Source organism: Mauremys reevesii, linkage group 3 (assembly GCF_016161935.1).
Source record: "Mauremys reevesii isolate NIE-2019 linkage group 3, ASM1616193v1, whole genome shotgun sequence".
Lineage (NCBI taxonomy): Eukaryota > Metazoa > Chordata > Testudines > Geoemydidae > Mauremys > Mauremys reevesii.
The window spans coordinates 21,817,381-21,841,837 of NC_052625.1; the positions used below are offsets into that span (position 1 = coordinate 21,817,381).

The window sequence follows — 24,457 nt, forward strand, 5'->3', positions numbered from 1 at the left end:
ACTGTACTTGTTAACCTTCTAAATACATAGTATTTGTAAACATACTCAATAGGATACATGTATAGAGAAAAAGTTACGTTTTCTATGCATGAAGCACCTTATATGAACATAAATAATATTTCCATGTTGATCTATGTTGATTTTTCCTGGAACACAAGAGACTCTTCTTTCTGTTTCTTTAGTTAAAAGCTTCTTACATAAACAGCATCTACAAAAAAGTGAAACATAAAATGAAATACAACAGTATCAGTGGCACTTTGGAATGCACATGTAGCCTACATAAATGGAGTAGAAACAAAGTAAGAAAAGAACATTACTACACCTGTACAATGTTGCTGCATTTCCCCGAGAGTCTGGATTCTGGTACTCTGGATCAAACAGTCTCTCAATCTTCTTGCAGAAAAGTTTACTGTTGATAACAAACAGCCACTATTTATAAAAATTTGCTCACAACTAAACTTTGCTTTGTTTGCAGTTAATCAATAACTACATTCTGCTAGTTTAAATGAGACGTTTTAAGACGTTAGTTTCAAGATTTGACTTTTGTGAAGTTATACAATTTTCCTGTAAGAAATACAATGTGGAAAACTTGTTTCCAGTGTGGACATCTGCCACCTTTATATACATCTGGCTATAGAAGTCTGGGGTTCTGCTTTTTTAAAGTGGCCAAAAAGGACCCGATCCTACACCCACTGAGTTAATTGCAACAGTCTTGCCTTTATAAACATATTTAAGCCTTTTACTTCAGTAAACCAAGCATTACGATTCTTGGTACCTATTCTGGACTATTAAATTTCTACCCTCCCCGCCAACACTTAGCCCTCCCATTTCTTTATTGAGCCCTGTAAAGAGATTACTAGCTTCTCCTTTTCAAGGATATAACAGACACGTAACTTGTTACTATCTTGACCCACTGATAGGTGGAGGGGACACCAAGTTTTTCCTCCCCCATTTCTAAATCTATTGAAGCTACACCAAGGTCATTTCAACTATTGAAAAAAGAACTAAACTCTTCCAACTTCGCTTGCTACTGATAACATTTTGTTTTTATTTATTTTTATAAAATAAAAAAAAATGCCTATATAAAGCTCAAGGTGCCCTAACCCCAAACCTGCAGCAACATTAAAAAAGTTAAAAAAAAAAAACCAAAAACCCTCTGCTAGCCTGCCATCTACAAAAAGAGCTCCTTTCCACTCTGTCATTCCGGAAAAGCACACTCAGCCCTCTCAAAAAAAACTCTACTGAACCCACATATTAGCTCATCATCAGTCACCATGCCATCTCCAGTTAATCTCTCTGATGGATTTGGAATTGTTGCCCTCAACCCATTTTCCAAATAAACCCTGACACTCTATGATCTACACTACGAGCTGTGATTCCCCTGTTTATGTATACATACTTTTACTAGTTCTCATCAAGGTAGCAGGAGTATAATAGCAGTGGAGCTGTGGTAACATGGATAGTGGCAGCAGAGGCACAGCTTTCCAGTGCCAAACACATACCCACCTGAAGCTGGAGGGTACACAATCAGGGAAATAACATATCTAGCTTGCAGTGTAGATGCAGTCTAAGTTTCGTAAGTACTGTTTTCACAATGTGAAGCATTTTGGTGCTTTTCCACAATGTTACCTCTAGACTCTATTTCAAGTAAAGTTACCCCTCAAGTCTTTCATATACTTCTTTACTTTTTGGGTGTTTGGAGCAAGAATCTGTTCTCCCCTAGTTTGAATCCTACCTCCCTAACAATTCCTTTCTGATATATGGTAGAATCTTTACCTCTTCCTTTTGTTGTGTCTCAAGGCTCTTTCCTTGGCACTTTTGTCCTTTATCTTTTCTCACTGACAGCGGAAGAAACATATACCAATTTAGGTATCATTTATATGCAGATGACACACAACTCTACATCTCAATCAACTAACTAGCAACTTATATTGGTGCCAGTCACAACAGAACCTGACATATCTTGAAGAGCAAGGTCACTTTATGAGCACTACCTCTGTGTTTGCCTGTTAGACAATCAGCTTTTACCCTGACTATAAGCTTTCTACTACTGAATGTTTCAAAGATCACACTCTCTCTATACCTCTGGACCTTCCACTATTACTCTCCTTAACTTTAATCCTAATGCCTGTAATTCTTGACAATTAAAATGCTTTCCTACCTCATCTTCCTCGTCTGCAAGTCTATTACAACAATTAGTCTTTATCTTGATCCTAGCTCAGCTGAAATCCTTATACATGTTTTTAATTGTATTCCACTCTATTTTAGCACCATCTTTCATATCCATATGAAATTCCAACTCTAAAACTTCAGGGATTCCAGAATACTGAAACCAAACTATTCATTCTCGAGGAACTAGGAACACACTACTCCCATCCTCAGTTGTCGTCAGTGGTTCCTTACCCATCTCTCAGTCCAAAATGTCTGTTTTCAAAGCTCACTCTAACCCTCTTTCTTCATAGCCACCTACTATCCCATCCACTCAGTTGTCTTCTAATCTTGGACTCTCATGAGTTTTCACATTTGGAGAGTTGCCCTTTCACTTGTTGACTCCTATCTAGAACGTCTTACTTTCTCTTGAAATTTTGTCTTATTCTTGAGCCATTTAATGATATTGTGTATTAAGACATTTTAAAAATATATAAATGGCTAACATCACACTAATTCTTTAACAAGTCTTAACTTTTCTGACAAAATATCTAAAAAGAAACAGGAGTCTGTAGTAGAAGGTCAATAGTGATTATTAATATTAAGCTGGAGAAGAAAAATGCTACCTCTTAAATTTATCTTTTTTGTCCTTCACATCTTCCACTTCATTGTGTGTGAAAAGATCAGCTATACGCTTAAGGAGGTCACCGCTGACACAGTTCATATTGCATGGGGTGGCTATGATAGCACTCATGTTTTTGTGGCAATAATGAATACATTTTTCTACCTAGGAAGGAAAGGAGATACTATGAACACCGAAATTAATGATACACAAACCCGTATCTCAGAAGACCTATTACTTAGAAGCAGGATCCAGGACTTTGTTAGAATTAATGGTGTTTAGCAAAAACTGGTTCAGTTCAACTCTAAAAATACAATGTAATGGCTCAGAAAGCAAGTCACATTTTGTGTACATGGCTTAAATGTAACTCTGAACTACTGCCATCCTGAAGGGTCTTCGATTCTGACTACTACCCCGAATCATCTTCAGAAAGTGCCACCTCCACCATGTTCATGATCCAGAACTAGAGGCCATTTTTGTAGCTTTAACATTATATACAGCATTGCACCCACCAAATTTAGCTTTACCAGTGAACTTCAATATTTAGCATGAACTGCTAATAAATAATGACAGTTGTGACAGTAAGAAGTTGCAGTACATTAAATTCTAAGTTCCTTCCTGAACTTGGCTGCACAGTGTCTGTCTTTACTATTAAACAATTGGAAAAAGAAAAATCAAATAGATACCTCACTGGTCTGTCCATTTATATGATGAACTATAAATAAGACAAGCTCTTTATATGAATTAAGCTAGTACCTTATAGCTCTTATATAAATTAAGTACTATCTTATGGAAGTGAAAACTCAAGGTAAAACTGCATATCTACACAAAAAATATCATTAAGCAATCCTTTGTTCTCATTATATGCACATATCTCCAATTAAAGTGAATGGGCCTTAAATATGCTGACTGATGGAGAACTGCACTCCAGAGAGAAGAAGTGGCACTTAGTATAAAACAGTGGTTCTCAACCAGAGGTATGTGTACCCCAGGGGTATGCAGAGGTTTTCCAGGGGGTACATCAACTCATCTCGATATTTGCCTAGTTTTACAACAGACTACAGAAAAAGGACTAGCAAAGTCATTATAAACTAAAATTTCATATGATGACTTGTTTATACTGCTCTGTATGCCATTTTACTGAAATGTAAGTACAATATTTATAGTCCATTGATTTATTTTATTATATGGTAAAAATAAGTAAGCAAGCAATTTTTCAATAATAGCGTGCTGTGACAATTTTGTGTTTTTATGTCTGATTTTGTAAGCAAGAAGTTTTTAAGTGAGGTGACAAAGAATCCTGTGGCACCTTATAGACTAACAGACGTTTTGCAGCATGAGCTTTCGTGGGTGAATACCCACTTCTTCAGATGCAAGTGGTGGAAATTTCCTGCGGGAATATTTCCACCACTTGCATCCGAAGAAGTGGGTATTCACCCACGAAAGCTCATGCTGCAAAACGTCTGTTAGTCTATAAGGTGCCACAGGATCCTTTGTTGCTTTTACAGATCCAGACTAACACGGCTACCCCTCTGATACTTAAGTGAGGTGAAACTTGGGGTTACACAAGACAAATCAGACTCGTGAAAGGGGCACAAGTAGTCTGGAAAGGTTGAGAGCCACTGGTGTAAAACACTGAAAACGTGGAGACTTTATGTTTTCTTTAAGATAGCGGTCAAAAGTCAGATGCTGCCATTAGCTCACACAATGAAGACAGCTATTCTTTAGATTAATAACTATTCATTTGGAGGTAGATGCTGGCTCCCCTAATCACATTCAGTAGTACTTTACTCTGCAAGCAGCCCCACTGAAATCAGTGAGACTGTGCAATTATTAAATTACTACTTTTCATGAGCAAGGTGGCAGAATCTGATCCTAAGATTGTAAACTCTTTGGGACATGAACTATTTTCCCTCTCTGTTTTATACAGCTGTAAGTACACTGTCAAAGCTTAGCAAATAAGCTACTAAGGTTTATGCCGACCATTTGGTGGTAAACTGTGTTACTATGGCATGGAATTTCTCATCTCTTGTTATACTCACTAAGGAATCCATCTTCAGAAACTCAGAAGAAATAAGAATCGAAATGACATTTCCTGGTTCTAAAAGAGAAACAGCAGAACAAGGTGAAACGGTTAAGATTAATTTATTCCTTTGATAAATTGAGAATATCGTAAGAGACTCAATGCCTCTTTAAAGGAAGGTATTGTTTTAATAAACAAGTTCTTATCATTCCACTTTCCAACATGTGTCATACCTCTGATCGTTGGAAACAGAATTTCTCCCATCTATACAGGCAACCCCAAACAAAGTTACGACATGATCCCAACAATAATCATTTTCTTAGTATAAACAGGTCCTTAGTTCCTGTCCATACGTCAATTCAAACAGTTAACCAGAGCATTTTAACTGATCAAACACTGTTCCAGCTAAGCCATTTTTTTTAATAGTTTGGTTGGTCAGCACATATGCTAAAGCTAGTTAATGTTATTTTGCTGGAGCAGGGCCTGATCTAGTGACCATTCAGTGCTCCCAAATAGGAGTTTTTCCAATTGATATCAAGAGGATTTAGATCTGGACTCGACTGATTTAAATCTGCAAACAGGAAACCTTACTTTAAATCTATTTTAATCGTGTTTTATATTTACACTTTTAGGTTTTTTTCCCTAAAGATTGATTCTCATTGGTTGGTACACATTAAAACATGATAATTTGCAACTAAATATATCCTATACACTAAATCTGCTATTTATTTTTGCTAACCAGGATATCATAGATATCATGTATCTATGCACATTTATTTAAAAAGCAATAATACAGTTTAACCTTTTACTGGATGACTTATTTTTAACTTGTCAAGCTTTATTTGGATGGAAATTCAAATAAATTAGAAATGCATAAAACAATCATTTAAATGTTTTTATTAAATACAACTACCTTCAATGTGCTGGATACATAAGAAAATAGTTCATCAAAACATGTTTTGGATTCAAAACTTTATTAAACAAAGGAAGTAATATCTTTAGTTAGTGAACGGAAGTGACTGTCTGATCACTGTCGTTCAAGGTTTTAGAAGTAGAAGAGCTTATCCTCACACCTAGTTTTTATTCATAGATTCAAAAGAGGAAAACAAGCTTTCCTGCTTCAGCAACAAACATTCTGTTTAATATTTTTTGTATTTAATTTAAATGATTGTAATAGATATTGTAATAAGTTTAGGCCTTAACATAGGCTGTCAATTTCAAATTTAATTTTAAAATAGTTTAAAAATAAAAAAAAGCGCATTTTTACATTTAAATAAATTTCTGATTTTTTTTTAAATGTATTTTATTCCATCCTTGGATAGGCTTATCTAACCCATTTAAGCTACTGAAAGACCATCTCATTTACTTTAATAGAAGTAGAATCTGATTCAAAATTAAGTACAAGGGTAAAATTTTGAAAGGATTTAAGCAACTTGGGGCCTCACAATGAGAGTCAATGGGATTCTGGCTCCTGTCAATGCCAGGCTCTTAAGTCACTTAAATGCTTTTCAAAGTTTTGCCCCACGACTACCAAGACGATGATAGAATTGCTCCTTTATACTGCATTTACAATGAAGTTTTTAGGAAAGTCTCCAAATGTTGCTGTAGCAACAGTGGGAATGCTACTGTAGATTGGCCACTTGTGCGTATAACAGTGATATAATCCCGTCCAGAGTGGGTCTAGATTACCTTGGTAAAGATACCAGCTGTCAACATAGACTAGTGCTTTCACCACTGTAACCACCAGAGGAATATATTTCCCTAAAATTATCAGTAGCAGCAAGACCAGGGACTTTCTATAATGTCCAGGGAAACTGTTTTAGCACATTTCCAACAAACCAGTGTTTCTGGCCCCAGCAGACTAGGCCTAGGAGGCTGGAGTTGAATTAAGGAGGGATATTATCATCTTCCAGACAATTTTGCACATATGCTTTTAATCTGAAACACAGATCAGATAAAGCAGATAATGAATCTGCAGCAAATGAACAACAGAATTTTTTTTTTACCTAAAGTGGGTATTTCATGCACTTCATATTCCTTAGTGTTCCTTTTAACGTATCTTATCAACCAGTCAAAGATGTGAACGTCACAGTGAACTGAAATGTCCACTTCTTCCCAGCGCTGGGCATCCACAGACAGATATTCAGCAAAGTACTTCATTTCAGAAATCAAAAGATCTCGAGGACAAACAAAATCTTCCTTCAAATTTTTTGCTTCATCACACACGTGGATCACCATATTTGGCCTTGATTTAAACACAAAAACAACAACAGAAAAAGGAAAGTTACTACAACTTAAGACCAGAAACCAATTTAAAAAAAAGTCAGTGTTGATTCACGGAGATTATACCCCCCCCACACTACATGATTCGTCAGAACCTAGGTTTTTGTAAAATTTTATCTTGCAAGATAAACAAAACTTCACATTTAACTGCAGTGAGAAAGCTTCTATCTTCCCTTTCACCCCTGCATGATATTCAACGGCAAGCTATGTGCCCTGGGTTGCATGATCAAAATCTTATTCACAGGAAAAAGTGTAGATGCTAAGCCACACATTGGAACATTCACTGAGCTATATCATTGGTCACAGTTGAGTTACTGTGCAGGGAGTTGGTGCACTGTAGATTCACATCCTGGCTTGCAGTTTAGAAAAGACCTAAGAGAGCGGGAGTGAGGATTTCTGGGTGCTATTCCCAGGTTTGTCTCTGGCTCACTGTGTGATCTTGACAAATTACTTATGTTCTCTGTTCTCCTTCATTTTATAAAAGTATAAATCTATTTGCCTAGCTCACCAGGGTGCTGACATGGTTAATTAGTATGTGTAATTTTATAGAATCTTCCATCTGAAGAACTTAAAATACCTTAGAGTGTACCAATATTACCTACTTCTTAACAGGAGGTTCAAGTTCAGAATACATCAATAAAATATCAGCTTCCATGGAGACAGCAGTACAAGTCATAGGTCTAAAATAAGTGCCCTTGACAAGTAGGTCTACAAACTTTTGGAAATTAATATGCATTGGTACAATACATAATTTAAATAAACTAGCAAAATATATATATATATATATAAGGTATTCTAACTCATCACTGCAGGGTTTTTAAAAAAGACCTACAGGTAAAAAACAACACATTTAGATAATTTAATTATTTTAGGCTAGTGACCCTCTCTCACAATAATGAGCAGTATTCACATGGGAGTAAGTGCTCACTGTGACACAGAGGCTCCTAGGCAAAAGGCTTCCTGTTCTTTGCAAACAACTCTCACCTCAGACCTGACAAAACTCAGTACACCAAACATGTCTTATAGGATATTTATCCGTGAAGAGGAACATGTAACTTGTCAAGATTCATAATCATTGCAAGATGGGTAATATTTAAGAAATAACTTATTTATATCTAGTGTGCTTTATGGACTTGGAGTAAAAATTAGTCACCTGAGAATAATGTATCTTGGCAATGACCCATTCAGGCAGAAGGGAGTTGCACGTGCACGCGTCTCTCTCTCACACACACACACACTTTCAAACTCACCTCCCAATAAATACTTATGTTGTTGTTACTTCTTGTTATTTCCTGCAATGCACACATTCTCTGTAATTGTATTCTTTCAAAGTGATGTTATTTTATTTTTTGACTGGTCTATGCATTTCATAATTTTATTTCTCTCATACTTAAATTTAATTATTCGAGTAGTGAGTTCTAAAATGCCTAACCTGTCCTGGCTGGATCAATATTGGTGCACATAAAATTCATTCTGCACATGGATGGAAAAAATTAGAGGGAACATTGTCACCTCACCCTGTTTAGCCAGGGTCACTTGTTTAGCCTTGCTAAATTTCAAGACTTTCAATGGAAAGTCATCAGAGACAACTGCAAACAATTGAAACATTGTAAAATAGGAACACTACAACAAGATGGATTCACCCTGTCTATGAACAGAAACAAAAAATTGTTTCAGTACAATACAGATGAGGGAAATGTTCTCTGGTTACATCTTGAGGAACAAGGTTTCTCATGAAGAACTGAATCCTGAATCCTGTGAAGCCAGCTAGCTCTGCAACAGACTAAACGTTGAGGAGAAAACCTACTTCATTAGCTAGGAAAGGTAACTATTATTAAGTGTAGATTCACATTTTATGATTTTGTTTTGTATTGTAACTAGGGCTGTCAAGTGATTAAAAAAATTAATTGTGATAAAAAAAGAGATATACCTATGTTATAGAACTGGAAGGGACCCAGAAAGGTCATTGAGTCCAGCCCCCTGCCTTTACTAGCAGGACCAAGTACTGATTTTCCCCAGATCCCTAAATGGCCCCCTCAAGGATTGAACTCACAATCCTGGGTTTATCAGGCCAATGCTCAAACCACTGAGCTATCCTTTCCCCCTTAATTGCACTGTTAAACGTTAATAGAATACCATTTAAATATTTTTGGATATTTTCTACATTTTCAAATATATTGATTTCAATTACAGCACAGAATACAATGTGTACAGTGCTCACTTGACATTTATTTTTGATTAAAAGTATTTGCACTGTAAAAAGTATTTTTCAATTCACCTAATACAAGTACTGTGGTGCAACCACTTTATCATGAAAGTTGAACTTACAAATGTAAAATTATTTTTTTAATGCAGTTTGTTTTGTACAATGTAAAATTTTAGATGCTGCAAGTCCACTCAGTCCTACTTCTTGTTCAGCCAATCGCTCAGACGAACAAGTATGTTTATATTTGCAGGAGATAATGCTGCCCGCTTCTTGTTTACAGTGTCACCTGAAAGTGAGAACAGGCGTTCACATGGCACTGTTTTAGCCAGCATTGCAAGATACTTTATGGCCCAGATGCACTAAAAATTCATATGTCCCTTCGTGCTTTAACCACCATTCCAGGGGACATGGGTCCATGCTGATGATGGGTTCTGCTTGAGAACAATCCAAAGCAGTACGGACCGATGCACGTTCATTATCATTATCTGAGTGAGATGCCACAAGCAGAAGGTTTTCTCTCTTTTTTGGTGGTTCGGGTTCTGTAGTTCCGCATCAGAGTGTTGCTCTTTTAAGACTTCTGTTTAGCATAGCTTGCAATGCTGGCTACAAAAGTGCCAAGCAAATGCCGGTTCTCATTTTCTGGTGACATTGTAAATAAGAAGAGGGCAGCATTATCTCCTGTAAATGTAAACAAACTTGTTTGTCTCTTAGTGACTGGCTGAAAAAGAAGTAGGACTGAGTGGACTTGCAGGCTCTGAAGTTTTTTTTTGTTTTGTTTGTTTTTGAGTGCAGTTATGTAACAAAACAAATATCTACATTTGTAAGTTGCACTTTCACAATAAAGAGATTGCACTACAGAACTTGTAGGAGGTGAATTGAAAAATACTATTTCTTTTGTTTATCATATTTACAGTGCAAGTATTTATAATCGAAAACATACTCTTTGATTTCAGTTACAACACAGAATATATATGAAAATGTAGAAAAACATGCAAAATATTTTATAAATTTCAATTGGTATTCTATTTAACAGTGAGATTAAAACTGCGATTAATTTTTTTAATCCACAATTATATTTTTGAATTTTTAATCAACGGCCCTAATTGTAACCATTTGTTTCCACTGTTCTCTCTTGTTTCTAGTTAAATCTTTACTCATTCTTAAAAAGCTACTTTTGTTTTATTATAAGTATTCACAAGTGCTTGTGGTTTACAGTAAATCTGATAAACTGGGACACACTGCTCCTTTAGGGACAGAAAAATTTCTGTGAGTAACAAGTGTTGGGCAGGAGTAGACAGTTTCAGGGCTGGATATCATTGGAATGATTCAAGGGGACTCGGGACTGGAGTACACCTATGGTGAAACTACAAGACGAAGACAGGGCTGACATAGCCCAGAGGAGAATGCCTGAGTGGCTGAAAGGTTGGTGGTGTTGGGAGCTGTCTGACACCCAGCCAGGCACAGGAAAGACTCCTTCACTCTGAAGGCAGGTGTAACAAGGTGACTCTCAATCCCTAGTACCCTGAGAATTGTCACACTCACCACTGTGAATAACGGGTTCACAATCTGGTTCTTAATATTTATGTGGTAACAATTACATTTTTGAAGTCATTATAGAGCTGGGGTGGCCAAACTTACTGACCCTCTGAGCCACATACAACAATCTTTAGAAGTTTGAGAGCTGGGGTACACCAGCTGGGGCTTGGGGCTTCAGCCTCACAGGAGGTGCCTGCTGGGGTTTGGGGCTTTGGCTATGCTCCTGATGAAGCCCAAAGCCCTGGCAGGCTGCCCCGTGGGACTGAAGCCACAAGACTTCCCTCCCTGCTGGGCAGAAGCCCCTACCCCACCATCCCGCTGTAAGGCAGAGGTCCCGAGATCTCCACCCCACTCTGGTAGGGAAAGAATGGGACTGGGGGAGGGGTGCGGTTGGAAACACCATAAGCCGCAATTTAACTGCAATGTAACTTGCGAGTCACGGTTTGGCCATCCCTCTTAAAGAGGGAAGATAAATTAGGAAGTTCACAGCTGCTTTCTCTGTGGCAGTGCATTAATTTTCATAGGGAAAACTGCCTTCAAACGTCAATTTGGGATAATAGAATTATTGAAAGTCTATGAAATCTGAGTTTTCTTCACTCTGTACTGTCTGGCTTAGGAAGGTATAAATTTTAATACACAACTGTCAGTGTAGTATACGAAGAGAAAGTGATGGATTGTATAATTCTGAACTAGGATGGCAATGATTATCATTCATGAAAACTAGGTCAAACACACTCTTTCAGCGAAAATAAGCTCAAGACACACAGGAATACCTGTATATACATATACGAAATTAGATGAAACCAAAAGGTTTCGGTATACTTTTGGGGTATTCTAAGTTATTTTCTATCTGCTGTAAGTCAATGTACTGAAAATCAAAACAGTTGCGATCTAGGAGTTAAACATTTATCACCATTTGCACTGTAAGAATTGAAATCTGGATCAGGGCCTATAAAGGTAGTTGTACAACAGAACACTTACGCTTGTACTGAATTTTGAGCACACGAATAGGTCCACTGAAGTCAAGTGATAAGGTGGATGGGCCTTAGTTTATAGTCACAAATACTGTGGTTACTGTGTTGTACATTTGAGTTCCACTGACAGTTTGAAATGAGGTAGTGAGATGAAAGGTAATATTCTGCAAGCCATTTTTCCAAGTTTGAGATACAGAGATCTGTGGTGTATCATCCATCTTGCCATTAACAAAACTGTGAAAACCTGAAGTATAGGGTCTCTTCTCCCACTGCACTCAATGGCAAATTTCATGAATTGGTTTGCATAAAATGTTGGGCCAAACAGAGGCTAGTTTTTGTTACTCAACTGTCTCGGCAACTTGGATAACATTATAAATCACAAATACATATAAATCCTCTACACTGAGAATCTTCAGCAATTTTCCCACCATTGGTGTAGCATCACTGTAGCTCCAAAAGTACTGACGTTGGTGGAAGTACTAGTGGAGCATAGAAGCAGGTGTGTTCACCATGCTGTTAGATGACACTATGGTAAAACAAGAACAATTGATTAGATTACATGATGGTGAAAACACCCATGACTGATTTCCACTAGCATTCCAACTGTTGCTAGCATGGATGGAGCTGCCCAAATATTAACTGACAAATGGTGGGAAAGTTGCTGAGAATTCTGTGTGTAGACACAGCCAGAGAGATGCACATCTGTAAAGAGAAGATTTAAGTTTTACTCATATTAGCTTTACCAGATAGCAAACAATCATCATCCTACCCTTGACTTTCATCAGCATTTTCTCCGCCTTTATGCGCAGAATGTTTCTCAGCTTCTGAAGAACAATTTCTTGTGGAAGCAACACTGGACCTTCCTTCAACATAATAAAAAGCAGCATTAGAATTTGAGGCTAAACTCAGGGTCTCATATACCATTTGTTAGTGTTGCAAGTGTGTTGCTCCCATTCTGAAGAGAAGTTGTCATGATTATAACGGTCACAGGCTTCTAGAACACCTGGTTTAAAGTGGCAATCTGGGTTAAGTTACAATGAAAAGGCAGACAGTCAAATCTTTTTAGACACAGGATTAGGTGTACAGCAGACAATGAAGTCAAGGGTAATTGACCTTTACCTTGGATAAGCTTTCCTCACTAATGTACAGCACGCAGTAGGGTGTGGATCCAAAGCCCACTGAAATCAATAAGAGTATTTCCACTGACTTCAGTGGCTTTGGATCACGTCTTGAGAGCCCCAGTATGCAGCCTTCCAGATGAATTTTCTTGCGGTGATGTAATTACCCATCAAATGTGAAAAAGCCTCTTAAACTTCTTGTAAAACTGTGGCTTTGAATGTAGGGACATCGCCATCTTAAATAGTTAATGGAAAAGCCAGCCCAAGAATGCTTTGACCCTCTCATACTGTCTCCTCCTGGCTACACCAATACTGCTACATATATTGGCACTTTTTGACACAGATTAGCGTGAGACACTATTATCTCACCTCCATCATCTGGCTGGGTGAACAGAATGCTTTAAGCTGTTTTTTTCCCCTTAGTTCTTGAAGAGATTCCTGTGGACTGTGATGGATAGCAGCTCTCCCCCTCCCCCACAAGAGCTCTCCCCTATGCAGAGTCTCCTATCTGTCACCCCCATTGTTCAACATGAGGGGCTACTAGGGGAGACTGATTGTACTTGAACTGAAGTACCAAGAACAAGAGGCTGACACCAAGCTATACTTCTAATTCAGCATGGATACTGTAGATCCTCTGATGCCCCTGAGCAAAGCAGGCACTTGGTGAAAGGTATTAGCTGGGATAGAAGAGTGAAATCTAAGAAATCACCAACACAATGTTCTACTGCTCCTATGTTTTCTTTAGAAATTTTCTACTTATCTTAAAGTCACAACTATTACCACCTCCAGCAGTAAGTTTTGACATTAACATACCTGTGGCTACAAAATGCCAAGAACGTACCTGAAAGATTTAGTATAAAATCAAGTACATCATTTTAAGCAGTTCAAAACTGCCTGTTATTGTAACTACCTTTTAAAAAGCCACAAACTATAAAACGTGTACTTGAAACACTAAATGGGTTGACTCAGTTGGAAATACCTTTATTTTAGTTTATGCAGCAGTATTTGAGGCAAATTTATTTGAAGATTACTAACTACTAATTCCAGAAACAGGTTTACCAGAAAAAGAAAAACAGTGGACATGACACTATAATAAAAGTTACAGAATTTACCAGTTATGGAAATTGAATTCTGCCCAATGGAAGGCTCTTGAAACTCCCCCTGTGTATCCAGCAGAGAGGATTTGATGTACGTAGCTAGGGTTTCAACAGGACTCCCACCAGTAGCCATTAATGGATTGTACTGATTGTCAACAGGTGAACTTCCACTGCTTTTCAGTTCATCAAACCTTTTTGCACACTGTCAAGAGATAAAAAGATAGGAATATGAAGCAGATAACTGAAACTGTATCACTTTAAAGGCTGAGATTGTTTCCTGATAATAGTTTCTGCAAATTGATTGTTACATCATAGTTAAAAAAATATTAAAGCAAATGTTAAAATTGTATCATATACAGGTTAAGGAAAGAGTGTCTGTACATCTGGGTGTAGTGCTTAGATTATCCAAAAGTAGGAGGATTGGTTTAAAAGTAATAAAATACATATACCAACTCCTCCTAAATGGTCAACATTGGAGTTCTGAATTGAAACCAAACCAGCTAAGAACCTTCACACTTAATATTGATTAAACCACATGGTAACTCACTCTAAAATACCTAAGAGGTGTAGAATATCCATGCAATATGTAAGATTTACCACAGTTTCAAGACCCCACTAACATTCACACAAATTAAAGGATGGAGTTTGACTTAATCCTGCATTTCTCTCTCTTTACATCTTAAGCTTAATCTTAAAAAGGCAGTTAGATTTTTTTAAACCTAGCTCCTTTACCTATGATGTATAATACCTTAAATTACTCAAAGTAGAAATGTCTGTAAAATAAGAATATAAGAAATTAAGAATGGCCATACTGGGTCAGACCAATGGTCCAGCTAGCCCAGTATCCTGTCTTCTGACAGTGACTAGTGCCAGATGCTTCAGAGGAAATGAACACAAGAGGGCAATTTCGAGTGATCCATCCTCTGTTGTCCAGTCCCAGCTTCTGGCAGTTGGAGGTTTAGGACATCTGAAGCATGGGGTTCGGTTCCTGACCATCTTGGCTAATAACCACTTATGGACCCATCTTCCATTCATTTATTTAATTCTTTTTTGAACTCAGTTATACTTTTGGCCTTCACAACATCCCATGGTAACAAATTCCACAGATTGACTGCATTGTGTGAAGCACTTCCTTTTGTTTATTTTAAACCTGCTGCTTATTAATTTCATCAGGTGACCCTTAGCTCTTCTGATGTAAAGAGGTAAATAACACTTCCCTATTCATTTTCTCCACATCACTCATGATTTTATAGACTTCTATCATATCTCCCCTTAGTCATCCTTTTCTAAGATGAACTGCCCTAGTCTTTTTAATCTCTCCTCCTATGAAAGCTCATTCCATACCCCTAATCATTTTTGTTGCCCTTCTCTTTATCTCTACTAATTCAAATATATCTTTTTTAGAGATGGGGCTATCAGAGCTGCTTGCTGTATTCAAGATATGGGTGTACCATATAAGTGCCAGTATGATATTTTCTCTCTTATTATTTATCACTTTCCTAATGGCCCCTAACATTGTTAGCTTTTTTTGACTGATGTTGCTGAGTGGATGTTGTCAGAAAAACACATCCATGACAACTCCAAGATCCCTTTATTGAGTGGTAATAGCAAATTTGGACCCCATCATTTTGCTATATAATTGGGATTATTTTTTTCTTATGTGCATTACTCTGCACTTACCATTGAATTTCATCTGCCATTTTGTTAACCAGTCACCTGGTTTAGAGAGATCACTTTGTAACTTTTCACAGTCACCTATGGAATTAACGATCTTGAGTAATTTTGCCACCTCTGCAAATTTTGCCACCTGACTGTTCACCCCTTTTTCAAATCATTTATTAATATGTTCAACAGCACAGGTCCCAGGACAGACCCTTGGGTAACCACTGTATTTATCTCTCTCCATTGTAAAAAACTAACTATTTATTCCTACCCCTTTGTTTCATATTTTTTTTTAACTAATTACTGATCCAGGAGAGGACTTTCTCTCTCATCCCATGACTGCTTAGTTTGCTTAAAAGCTTCTGGTGTGAGATCTTGTCAAAGACTTTCAGAAAAAGTCCAACTACATTGCATTGACCAGATCACCCTACTCCACATGCTTGTTGATCGCCTCAAAGAATTCTAGCAGAAGGGAAATCGTGTCTTACCATTTACAAAAGCCGCATTGACTCTTCCCCAACATAGTGAGTTTCTCTATGTGTCTGATAATTTAAAATTCCCATTTGCACAATTATTGTTCCTTCACTTTATGGACTTTGCTCAGATTGGAAAATTTCACGTTATTTCTATTTAGTTTTCCTTTCTTGTTTTCATTACTCCTGGGGGAATTCTGTGACAAAAAATTCTACAAAATTTTGCATCTTTTGTCAAAATAACCCAATATAAACACATCAGTTTCAATTATTTTGGTAATTTATTTCAAAATACCTGTCAGCAACTATGTCTGTAACAATACAGACAACAAAAAAGATTCAGGAAATGTTTTTGACAAATAGATTCCTTATTAGACATATTAATACAGAACTCTGAGTAATAATTCAGTTAAACTACAATACAGAAATGTATTTTTCGCACCCCTCATAAGCAGTACAAAGGCTTGGGGGAGTCAGGTGTCTGGCATATCTGCCCCGTCCCCGTGTGTCCTTGCACCCACACTCAGCCACCCCTCTTCCTCCCAGCCTCATGTGTCCCTGCAACCCTACTCTGCCACCCCCTCCCCCATGTGGCCCTGAACCCCCTCCCTCCATCCCCCACATTCCCACTCCCATTCAGCCCCCGTCTCACTCTGTCTCCCACACTAGCCCTTCTGAAATCCAGTCTCTGACCCCCACAGCGGCCCCACGTGCCCAACACTGTCTGTCCACCCATATCCTGTGCCTCCTGACTTGGCCCCATGGGCAGGGTGCTGTGAGGAAGGCTGCCTCTTCTCTTCCCTATCTGCAGCTGGGGCTGGCCTGGGAATGGCTGCTGTCTGTTCTGGCACCACAGTGGCCCCTGGTGGGCAAAAGGCATAACTGCAGCACCTTTCTGGCAGAATGTATTTTCTGCAGAAAAAAATTCTGCACAGCACATGAATTCTGCGCATGCACAGCATCTCAGAATTCTCCCAGGAGTACATTTTCATGCAGTAGTGAACAGGCTAATGTTGATATATTTGGGTTACCAGAACTGCAGGGGAAAGTTAAAATGCAAACAAAATGATATTAGGCTTTTAAAAATTTAATGTGTATGTGTACAAACAGACTTAAATTTGGGCCTCACTTATTAGATGCAGATTTCAATGTAAATTAAAGGCCTTAATGCTTCAAACTACACACGAGAGTAACTTTATGTATAAGAATAGTTCCATTAAACTGAATGGGACAATTCACATGGGAGTTTGAGAGAATATATTTTAACTCTGCCAAAGTCTATTGGATAAAATGGTCACTTGAGATCATAGGGCTAAATTCACCACGGCAACTCTAACAGCCTTCTATAGAGGCTCTGCATATCCTAAAGCACAGTAACCACTTTTCTACTGACTCAGTTGAGAAAAGAGGTCAATAAAAAACATACAGGGGATTAATTTACTTATAGTAGAAAGCATTGTATCATCAGCTGAAAAATTAAGTGACAGCATCCACAACTATGAATCTCTACTAAACACTATCAGCTTGTAGGACAATAAAATTCCACATAAGCTTCAACTCTAGTCAATCATTTTTTATGCTCTAAATACAACATTATAGTGATGCCCATGAACAATGTTATAAATTAAGTGTGAGTTGCCACATTCAATTATGGAGTTTGCAACAAGATGTCTGTTTACTTGTTATTGTGAGTCACAAAGAAACAAAACTGCCTGGAATTTCACAACAAATTTTGGTCCTGGACTCAAAAGTATTTTGTTTGTCTTTTTAAAATGAACACACACAAAAATGAGAGTTGTATGATGAAGCAGTCAAGATAAAATAAATCATCCAGGTGTTTCCTTTAAACTATGTGCACTAAGCAAATTTGAATCCAAGAGTTTACAGAAAAATTTAAACAGTTAGGGCCTGATCCTAGAGATGCTGAGCGCTCCTAACTCCCACTGAAGTAGGAAGCACTCTGACTGGAAGGATCAATCTAGCTGTCCTTCCCCCTCTTTAAATACCTGTTGAAAATTGGAGCTTTGTTATTTCCAATTGGAAAGTATATCTGATCATATGCTAACACCATGTACCCCAGGAAAATTATGTTTGCTGAGAAGTATACCATAAAGTGTTTGGGGGGGGGGGGGAGTAAGGGGGAGAATATGAAGTATGTATGTGCCTTCCTTGTCATAAGACTGTATTTAACAGTGTAATCTGAAAGCTTCTTGAACCATTACAGACTCTTTCATTTCACTTAACTTGTTCTTTTGACTAATTCCCAGTAATACTGCCTTAGGCTATAAGATGCACATTCTGCATTCAAGTTATGAATTTTGTTTACTTCATATCTTGAATGTGGAGGTTTTGTAACACCTTCCTATTTGCATTTTTAACATATTGCTTAACTCTTTCAGGTCCTTTAAGTTCAAGTAACTTTACAAAACCATTCCCCCCCCTTCCAGCCCTCCTTCTGATAGAAGTGTAGTTCTCTGGATAAAGCACTGTTTAAACAGACATACTGATGGTTAATAAACTTACCTCTTTGGATGTAAATCCTGGAACCAGCCTTGCCACACTGTCCCAGTTGATAGGCTGAGGGACACCGATTAGAGAGTACAGGATCATGTCCAAAACCATTTGATTATTATCATATGGAAAGTTATTGTTTTCTGAGTATCCTCGACTCATCTTTTGGCACTAAAAGCTAGAGACACAAATGTTGTAAATATGTATACATAATGACCCATAAAGTTTAATACTGCTCATGTTTCACAGCAGCAATAATTACATGATCAGTTAAAGTACAATACATATTAATGGCAGCACTACTATTACTGTACAAAGTCAAGTACTAATATTACTACTTAAATAAATCATACAGACATCTATGCAGCCCAGATTCCATTAAAAAAGGCACACTTGCAAAGTAGTTTCTTTCAGTACCAACAGGTTTTTATCCTGATCAATACCTTAAATAGTTCTATCATAAAAAAAACCCAAAAGATTCAGCTTCATTTAGGGTTAAAAAGAAGAACACTAATGAAACTACAGCAGGCTTTGTTTTAGAAGTGGCAATTTTTAGAAACGTTAAGGCATTTGATAAAAGAAGACAACAGAAGTTATTCTGCAGATACCAAGATGAGTCATACTATAGTTTGACATCTAAATCTAAAAGGAGAGAACTATTCCTCAATAGGGAACAGGCAGTGTTATTAATCATCTTCTCTTCCTTGAAGTATGAATGAGTGAGTAGGTCAAATAGGAGACAATTCAGAAAAATCAGCAAGATAGTGGGTACCATTAATTCTTATTACAGGTTACAAGGAGTTCAGCTGGGTTTTTTTTTTTAAATATAAACCTGACAACAGTAATATAAAGTTATTAGGAAGAAATTGAGATACTGATTTTTCTAATTAGGTAGTAAATAGGAAAGACAGGAATCGGGTCTTCAAACACTACGGTATGATCCACCAGCCACAGTGTGTCAGTATAACAGATACTGTATAAAAAGTAGAGAAAACAGTCTTTTTTTAATTTAAGGTGTAAATACGAATGAGTAGCCTATTATAGTGATATACAATTACTTATTTCAGCACATGCTTTGGCCATGGAAAGTAAATAAAGGTACGCTTATGTAGAGGGAGTAGCTATTAAAACAGAAATTCCAGCACTTAAAGTGGAAATACTAGCAATTGATGAGAGCCACAAAGTGGAGATAAGAAAGAAAGAAAATGGGACAAAACTTGCATGATGTGCAGTAGTTTCAAACAATACTAAACTTATCCAGTTAAAAATTTGGTAAATAAGTGCTTTATGGTCCAATCACATGCTTATATGCTTACACGATAGGCCCAGTTTTTTCAGAATCTCCATTAATTCTGCATGTCCAATCTAAGATATCTACAGCCTGACTTTTCAGATGTTCTGAAGCATCCACAGCTCTAAAGTCAATGGGAGCTGCAGCTCTCAGCAACTCTGAAAATCAGGCCCTATGGGTTTCAAGTTGAGCATTGAGGAACTGAGGCATACAATTCAATTAGTGAACAATTTTGAAAAATGTTGGCCTTAGTTATTATGGTCGCCAATTTTGGTAACTTTTGATTTTTCTATACCACCACCTCCTGCAAGTGGCACCCCAAGTTGTAAGTATATTCAAAAGGGTCATGGTGGTGGAAAGAGTTTAGAACTAAGATTTTCAAATGCAACTAATAATTTCGGGTGCCCAACTGAGATACCTTAAGAGGGTCTGATTTACAGGAAGTGTTGGTCTGAAAATCAGGTCCTTTCAAGGTGCCTCAAATTGGGCACCTAAAAATGGAGGCACTCAAAATCACTGGTCAGATCTGAAAATCTTAATCTTGGGGTATAAAGAATATGGCAATGGGAGGAGAGAAGATAGCCAAGAGCTATGACTATGGAGAATCCTCAGAAGGCTGCAGTTGGATGTAGTCTCAATGGACTTGCTTGCTACATGGAAAGTCCTCTAAGAGTTGCTTCCTTTGCCCCACACTAATTTTTCTAGTAGCTAGAAGAGGATTTCTTACAAATTTGTGCTGTAGTAGTAGGTAGCCCATTGATTTCATTTCAGAGTATATAAGCAATAAGGCATAACATTTTGCCAGAAATTTGAACTGGTAAAACAAATCATAAAAACCCAACGTGTAACTAAGGAAGTGTTTATGTTGTGGGGAAAAGCATCTGAATTTGTAAAAACTATTTGGAAAAAGAAACAAATGAATAATTTTCTTAGTTTCAGAATATTCATCAAAAGAAAATTTAGAGGGAAAGTTATTTTTTGTTTCAAGGTAGTTTTGTTTGAGGGAAAGAAACAGGAAGTCATAGTTTTTTCTCTGAAATGTAGCACTGGCAAGAAGTCCCAAATTAACAGCTATGGAAAATATTTTGCTAAAGAGCAGATGTTCCCTATAAGCAATGGCTGACAAAACTTTCCTATGCTGGACTGCCAGTGTGTTTCAGCGCTGTTCCAGAATTGTGACCTTTAGGAGTAAAAGTAGTTCAGTCTCCATGTCCATTCAATAATTGGCCTTCATTTTCCAAATACTATCAGAAGTGTCAACTGTGAGGATTTTTTTTTTTTAATTCAGACCTCTCTCCATTAGTGAATGGACAGAAACCAATAGTTTCACACGGGCCATTGAATACTGCATAAGAAGTTACCAAAAGGGATGACCAAGGCCAAATCTGAACCAATGACATAGGTGAATGGTTATTAGATACTGAGCCTGTCTCCTGGGCTATCCAGTCTACCCTTAACTGGCAGTTACAAAAGAAGTCTGAATGACAGCAGGGTAAAGGTGCAGTAACAAGTTTTATTCTCTATAAAGTCAAAATGTAAGTATTGCTTATGGTTAGGCTTAATAAAAATATAATCACTACTGATACTGATAGCCTAATAAAGGTTATTCCTATTGTATAAATATACTGTATATTCAGGTGCAGAGATAGAGGAATAGTAGTTATTCTCATTATTAAGTTATTCTTAATAACCATAGTTATTCTCATTTGCAAGGGTTCTAAAATTTAAAGGAAACAAAACCACAATGGGTTATAGTAGTCTTAACATTTTACTAGTAATAACTGTGAAGCAGCTCAACACTGCAATTATGACAGGTACTCTAAGAGGCAGTGACATTTCTTGAGAGGCATGAAGGTTTTGTTTTTATCAAATATGCACTTTTCTATTTTAGTATTAACTGGAGCCTGGATTTGGCAATCCATGCAAATACCCTAGATGAGGATCTGTTTTGGTCATAAAATGACTAGGGGCCTGGCTACACTGGAGAGTTGCAGCGCTGGTGGTGGGTTTACAGCACTGCAACTTACTCACCGTCCACACTTGCAAGGCACATACAGCGCTGTATCTCCCTGGCTGCAGCGCTGGCTGTACTCCTGCTCTGCCTCAGGTATAACTATTGCAGCGCTGGTGATGCAGCGCTGCTCCGCCAGTGTGGCCACCAAAAGTGCTGTAATTGGCCTCCAGAATTTTCCCATAATGCTTTTAACTAAAGAACTCTCTTTGTTTTGTTATGATGCCTCTCTTTGTTTTGTTGTGAACTCAGGGCTCCCGGAGCTGCTTATCTAAAAACAAACACAGTTCCTGTTTGCTGTGAATGAGGCAGGCAGGGGGATGAATGTCTACAGCTAGTGTTTGCTTAAGGAGAGAAACAGCATGGCGGAGGGGGGAGGGGGGGAAAGGGAGTCCGTGGGAGCAGCTGCTTATCTGGTCTGCAGGCTATTTGCATTTAAGAGTGAATGAGGGGTCGGGGAAATGGTCAGAATTTGCAAGGCAGGGAGCATGAACACAGTGGGAGCATGAACGCTGGGATAGCTGCCCATAATACACCACTCCCAACACCGCTGCAAATGCTGTAAATGTGGCCACACTGCAGCGCTGGTAGCGGTCAGTGTGGCCACACTCCAGCGCTTTCCCTACACAGCTGTACGAAGACAGCCGTAACTCCCAGCGCTGCACACCTGCAAGTGTAGCCAAGCCCTAGGAATGGGACTACAGTCTTAGCCACAAACTAAACACAGGTTAAACATGTGCTGCCCCATGGGAAGTATCTATTCCCAAAAGTATTCCATGCAGTCATATAAATATAGCTACTTAAATCTGCATGCGCAATAATCAAAATACAAACTATTGCTGTTTGAATTAAACGCTCATTCTGATCATATACATAGAGCTGTGCCATACATGGATCATCATACAGGCAAATGAATGAGCTTGGATATTGTATGCATGTAGTATGATATTAAGTCTCAGTATTTAATTCCTATTTTGGAATTACCACACATTGTGCTTGCCTTAGTGGGTTCTCTAGCACGGTTCTATTGTTGTATAATAAATCTTGTAAAAGCCATAGCTAAAGCCATGTTCAAGACTACTTCCTCTTGCTGCAATGGTACACACTTTAAGAGATGCAACATGGACAAGGCCTATAATAAGTATCACCACTCTAAAGAGATGACACGGCATCTTTGTGTTCTGCATAGTCTACACTACTGCAAGTGAAGCTCAGCTTAAAAAAAACCAATGTCATAAATAAGGTAAGTGAAACATAGCAGCTATGGGTGTGGCACAATTTAAAAAAGTTTTTAAACCACTTAGATTAGTACATTAAATAAATACTGAAAGAAGGCAACTTCATAAAGGTATCTTTTTTTTTGCTTAGTGTTTCATTTGTTTAACAATATAAATGAAAAAAAGTGTCAGTACAAGGCATAGCAGGTTTACTTACAGTTAGGGAAATGTGAAGAATCATGTAAGACTAAAATTTAAAAAATATATGCAGACAAATCCTTGGTATTGTAAAGAAGACAAAGCACAATTTGAGGACTGGGATTTAACCATTTCCCTGCAAAGAATTTATTAGAGTTGCAGAGGATTTTCTTTTTCTTTCATTTTTTCTTTCTTTTTTTGTTGGGGGGGGGATTTTTTGTATACTATGTTTATTAAGGAAGTATTAACACATTTAAAAATCCTTGCCATGTAAACATCAGAAACAATAATTAAAAATCAATCTGTTGTTTAAAGAGACATTAATCATCAGATTTCTCTATTTAACAGGGTGTTATCATATTACTGTGTGAGCATCCTCATAACATCTATGACATGTCATTTCTAATATTTTATTAAGTTGAGTGACATTTCTGATTACACATATTTAACAGACCAGGCATGTCTATGAAATGTTAGTATTCAAAAAAATTGGGCAGGTGTGCTGGGTTTTTTTGGGGCAGGTGAAGGTACTTTCTGAGCACTGAATAAAAGATAATAAAATATCTAAGTATTTATTTGTCCTCCACCTATTTTTTTGGGTACAAAATTAGTGTTAGTTTTACCACAACCACCCCACCTCCCAGGGGCCCCTGTGCAGGGAAGCAGGGACCCCAAGACTGATGAACCACACCCCGCGCTGGGGGGTTCGCTCAGCAGTGCCCAGAAGGTGGGAGGGGCGGGCCCAGGGGCAGCGTCCCCTGGAGAACGAGGCGGGTGCTCAGCGCCTCCTGCCCAGAAGGAAAGAGAAGCTGAAAGGAGGGAGAGGCTGGGAGTCGGTTACCTGGGGCCCGATCCGGGCGGCAGCGGGAGGATGCGGAGCTCTGGGTTTGAAGCCACCGAGGAGCTCGGCGAGCGCCAGCGCCTCGCTAGGGTAGGATGGAGGGAACCAAGAAGGCGCTTCCTGGTGGAGGCAAGAATCCAGACAGAGCGTTACCGCAGCTCGGCCACAGACTCAGCGTCTCCCCCGACCTCGCCCAGGCACCGCCCGCCACCATCTCCCCGCTCCCCCCTCCGCGCTAGGAGCCAC

The 24,457-nt window shown here is 38.2% G+C and overlaps 1 protein-coding gene across 2 annotated transcripts in view; it reads right to left on the minus strand.

Moving 5' to 3' along the window:
- The window catches only part of KIAA1841 (KIAA1841 ortholog), a 43,603-nt gene that overhangs the window by 18,711 nt on the left and 435 nt on the right, over window positions 1-24,457 (minus strand). Inside the window, exons 2-10 of one of the 2 annotated variants that reach the window (XM_039532729.1) lie at window positions 24,212-24,331; window positions 18,666-18,831; window positions 14,023-14,209; window positions 12,562-12,655; window positions 6,800-7,038; window positions 4,813-4,871; window positions 2,775-2,935; window positions 323-409; window positions 98-208 (exon numbers count right to left, since the gene is read on the minus strand). In XM_039532729.1, coding sequence (XP_039388663.1) covers window positions 98-208; window positions 323-409; window positions 2,775-2,935; window positions 4,813-4,871; window positions 6,800-7,038; window positions 12,562-12,655; window positions 14,023-14,209; window positions 18,666-18,815 — 1,088 coding nt within the window. In that variant the 5' untranslated portion in view covers window positions 18,816-18,831; window positions 24,212-24,331. Of the gene's footprint in view, window positions 1-97; window positions 209-322; window positions 410-2,774; window positions 2,936-4,812; window positions 4,872-6,799; window positions 7,039-12,561; window positions 12,656-14,022; window positions 14,210-18,665; window positions 18,832-24,211; window positions 24,409-24,457 lie in introns of those variants that run through there. The other variant, XM_039532728.1, reaches the window with a different exon arrangement.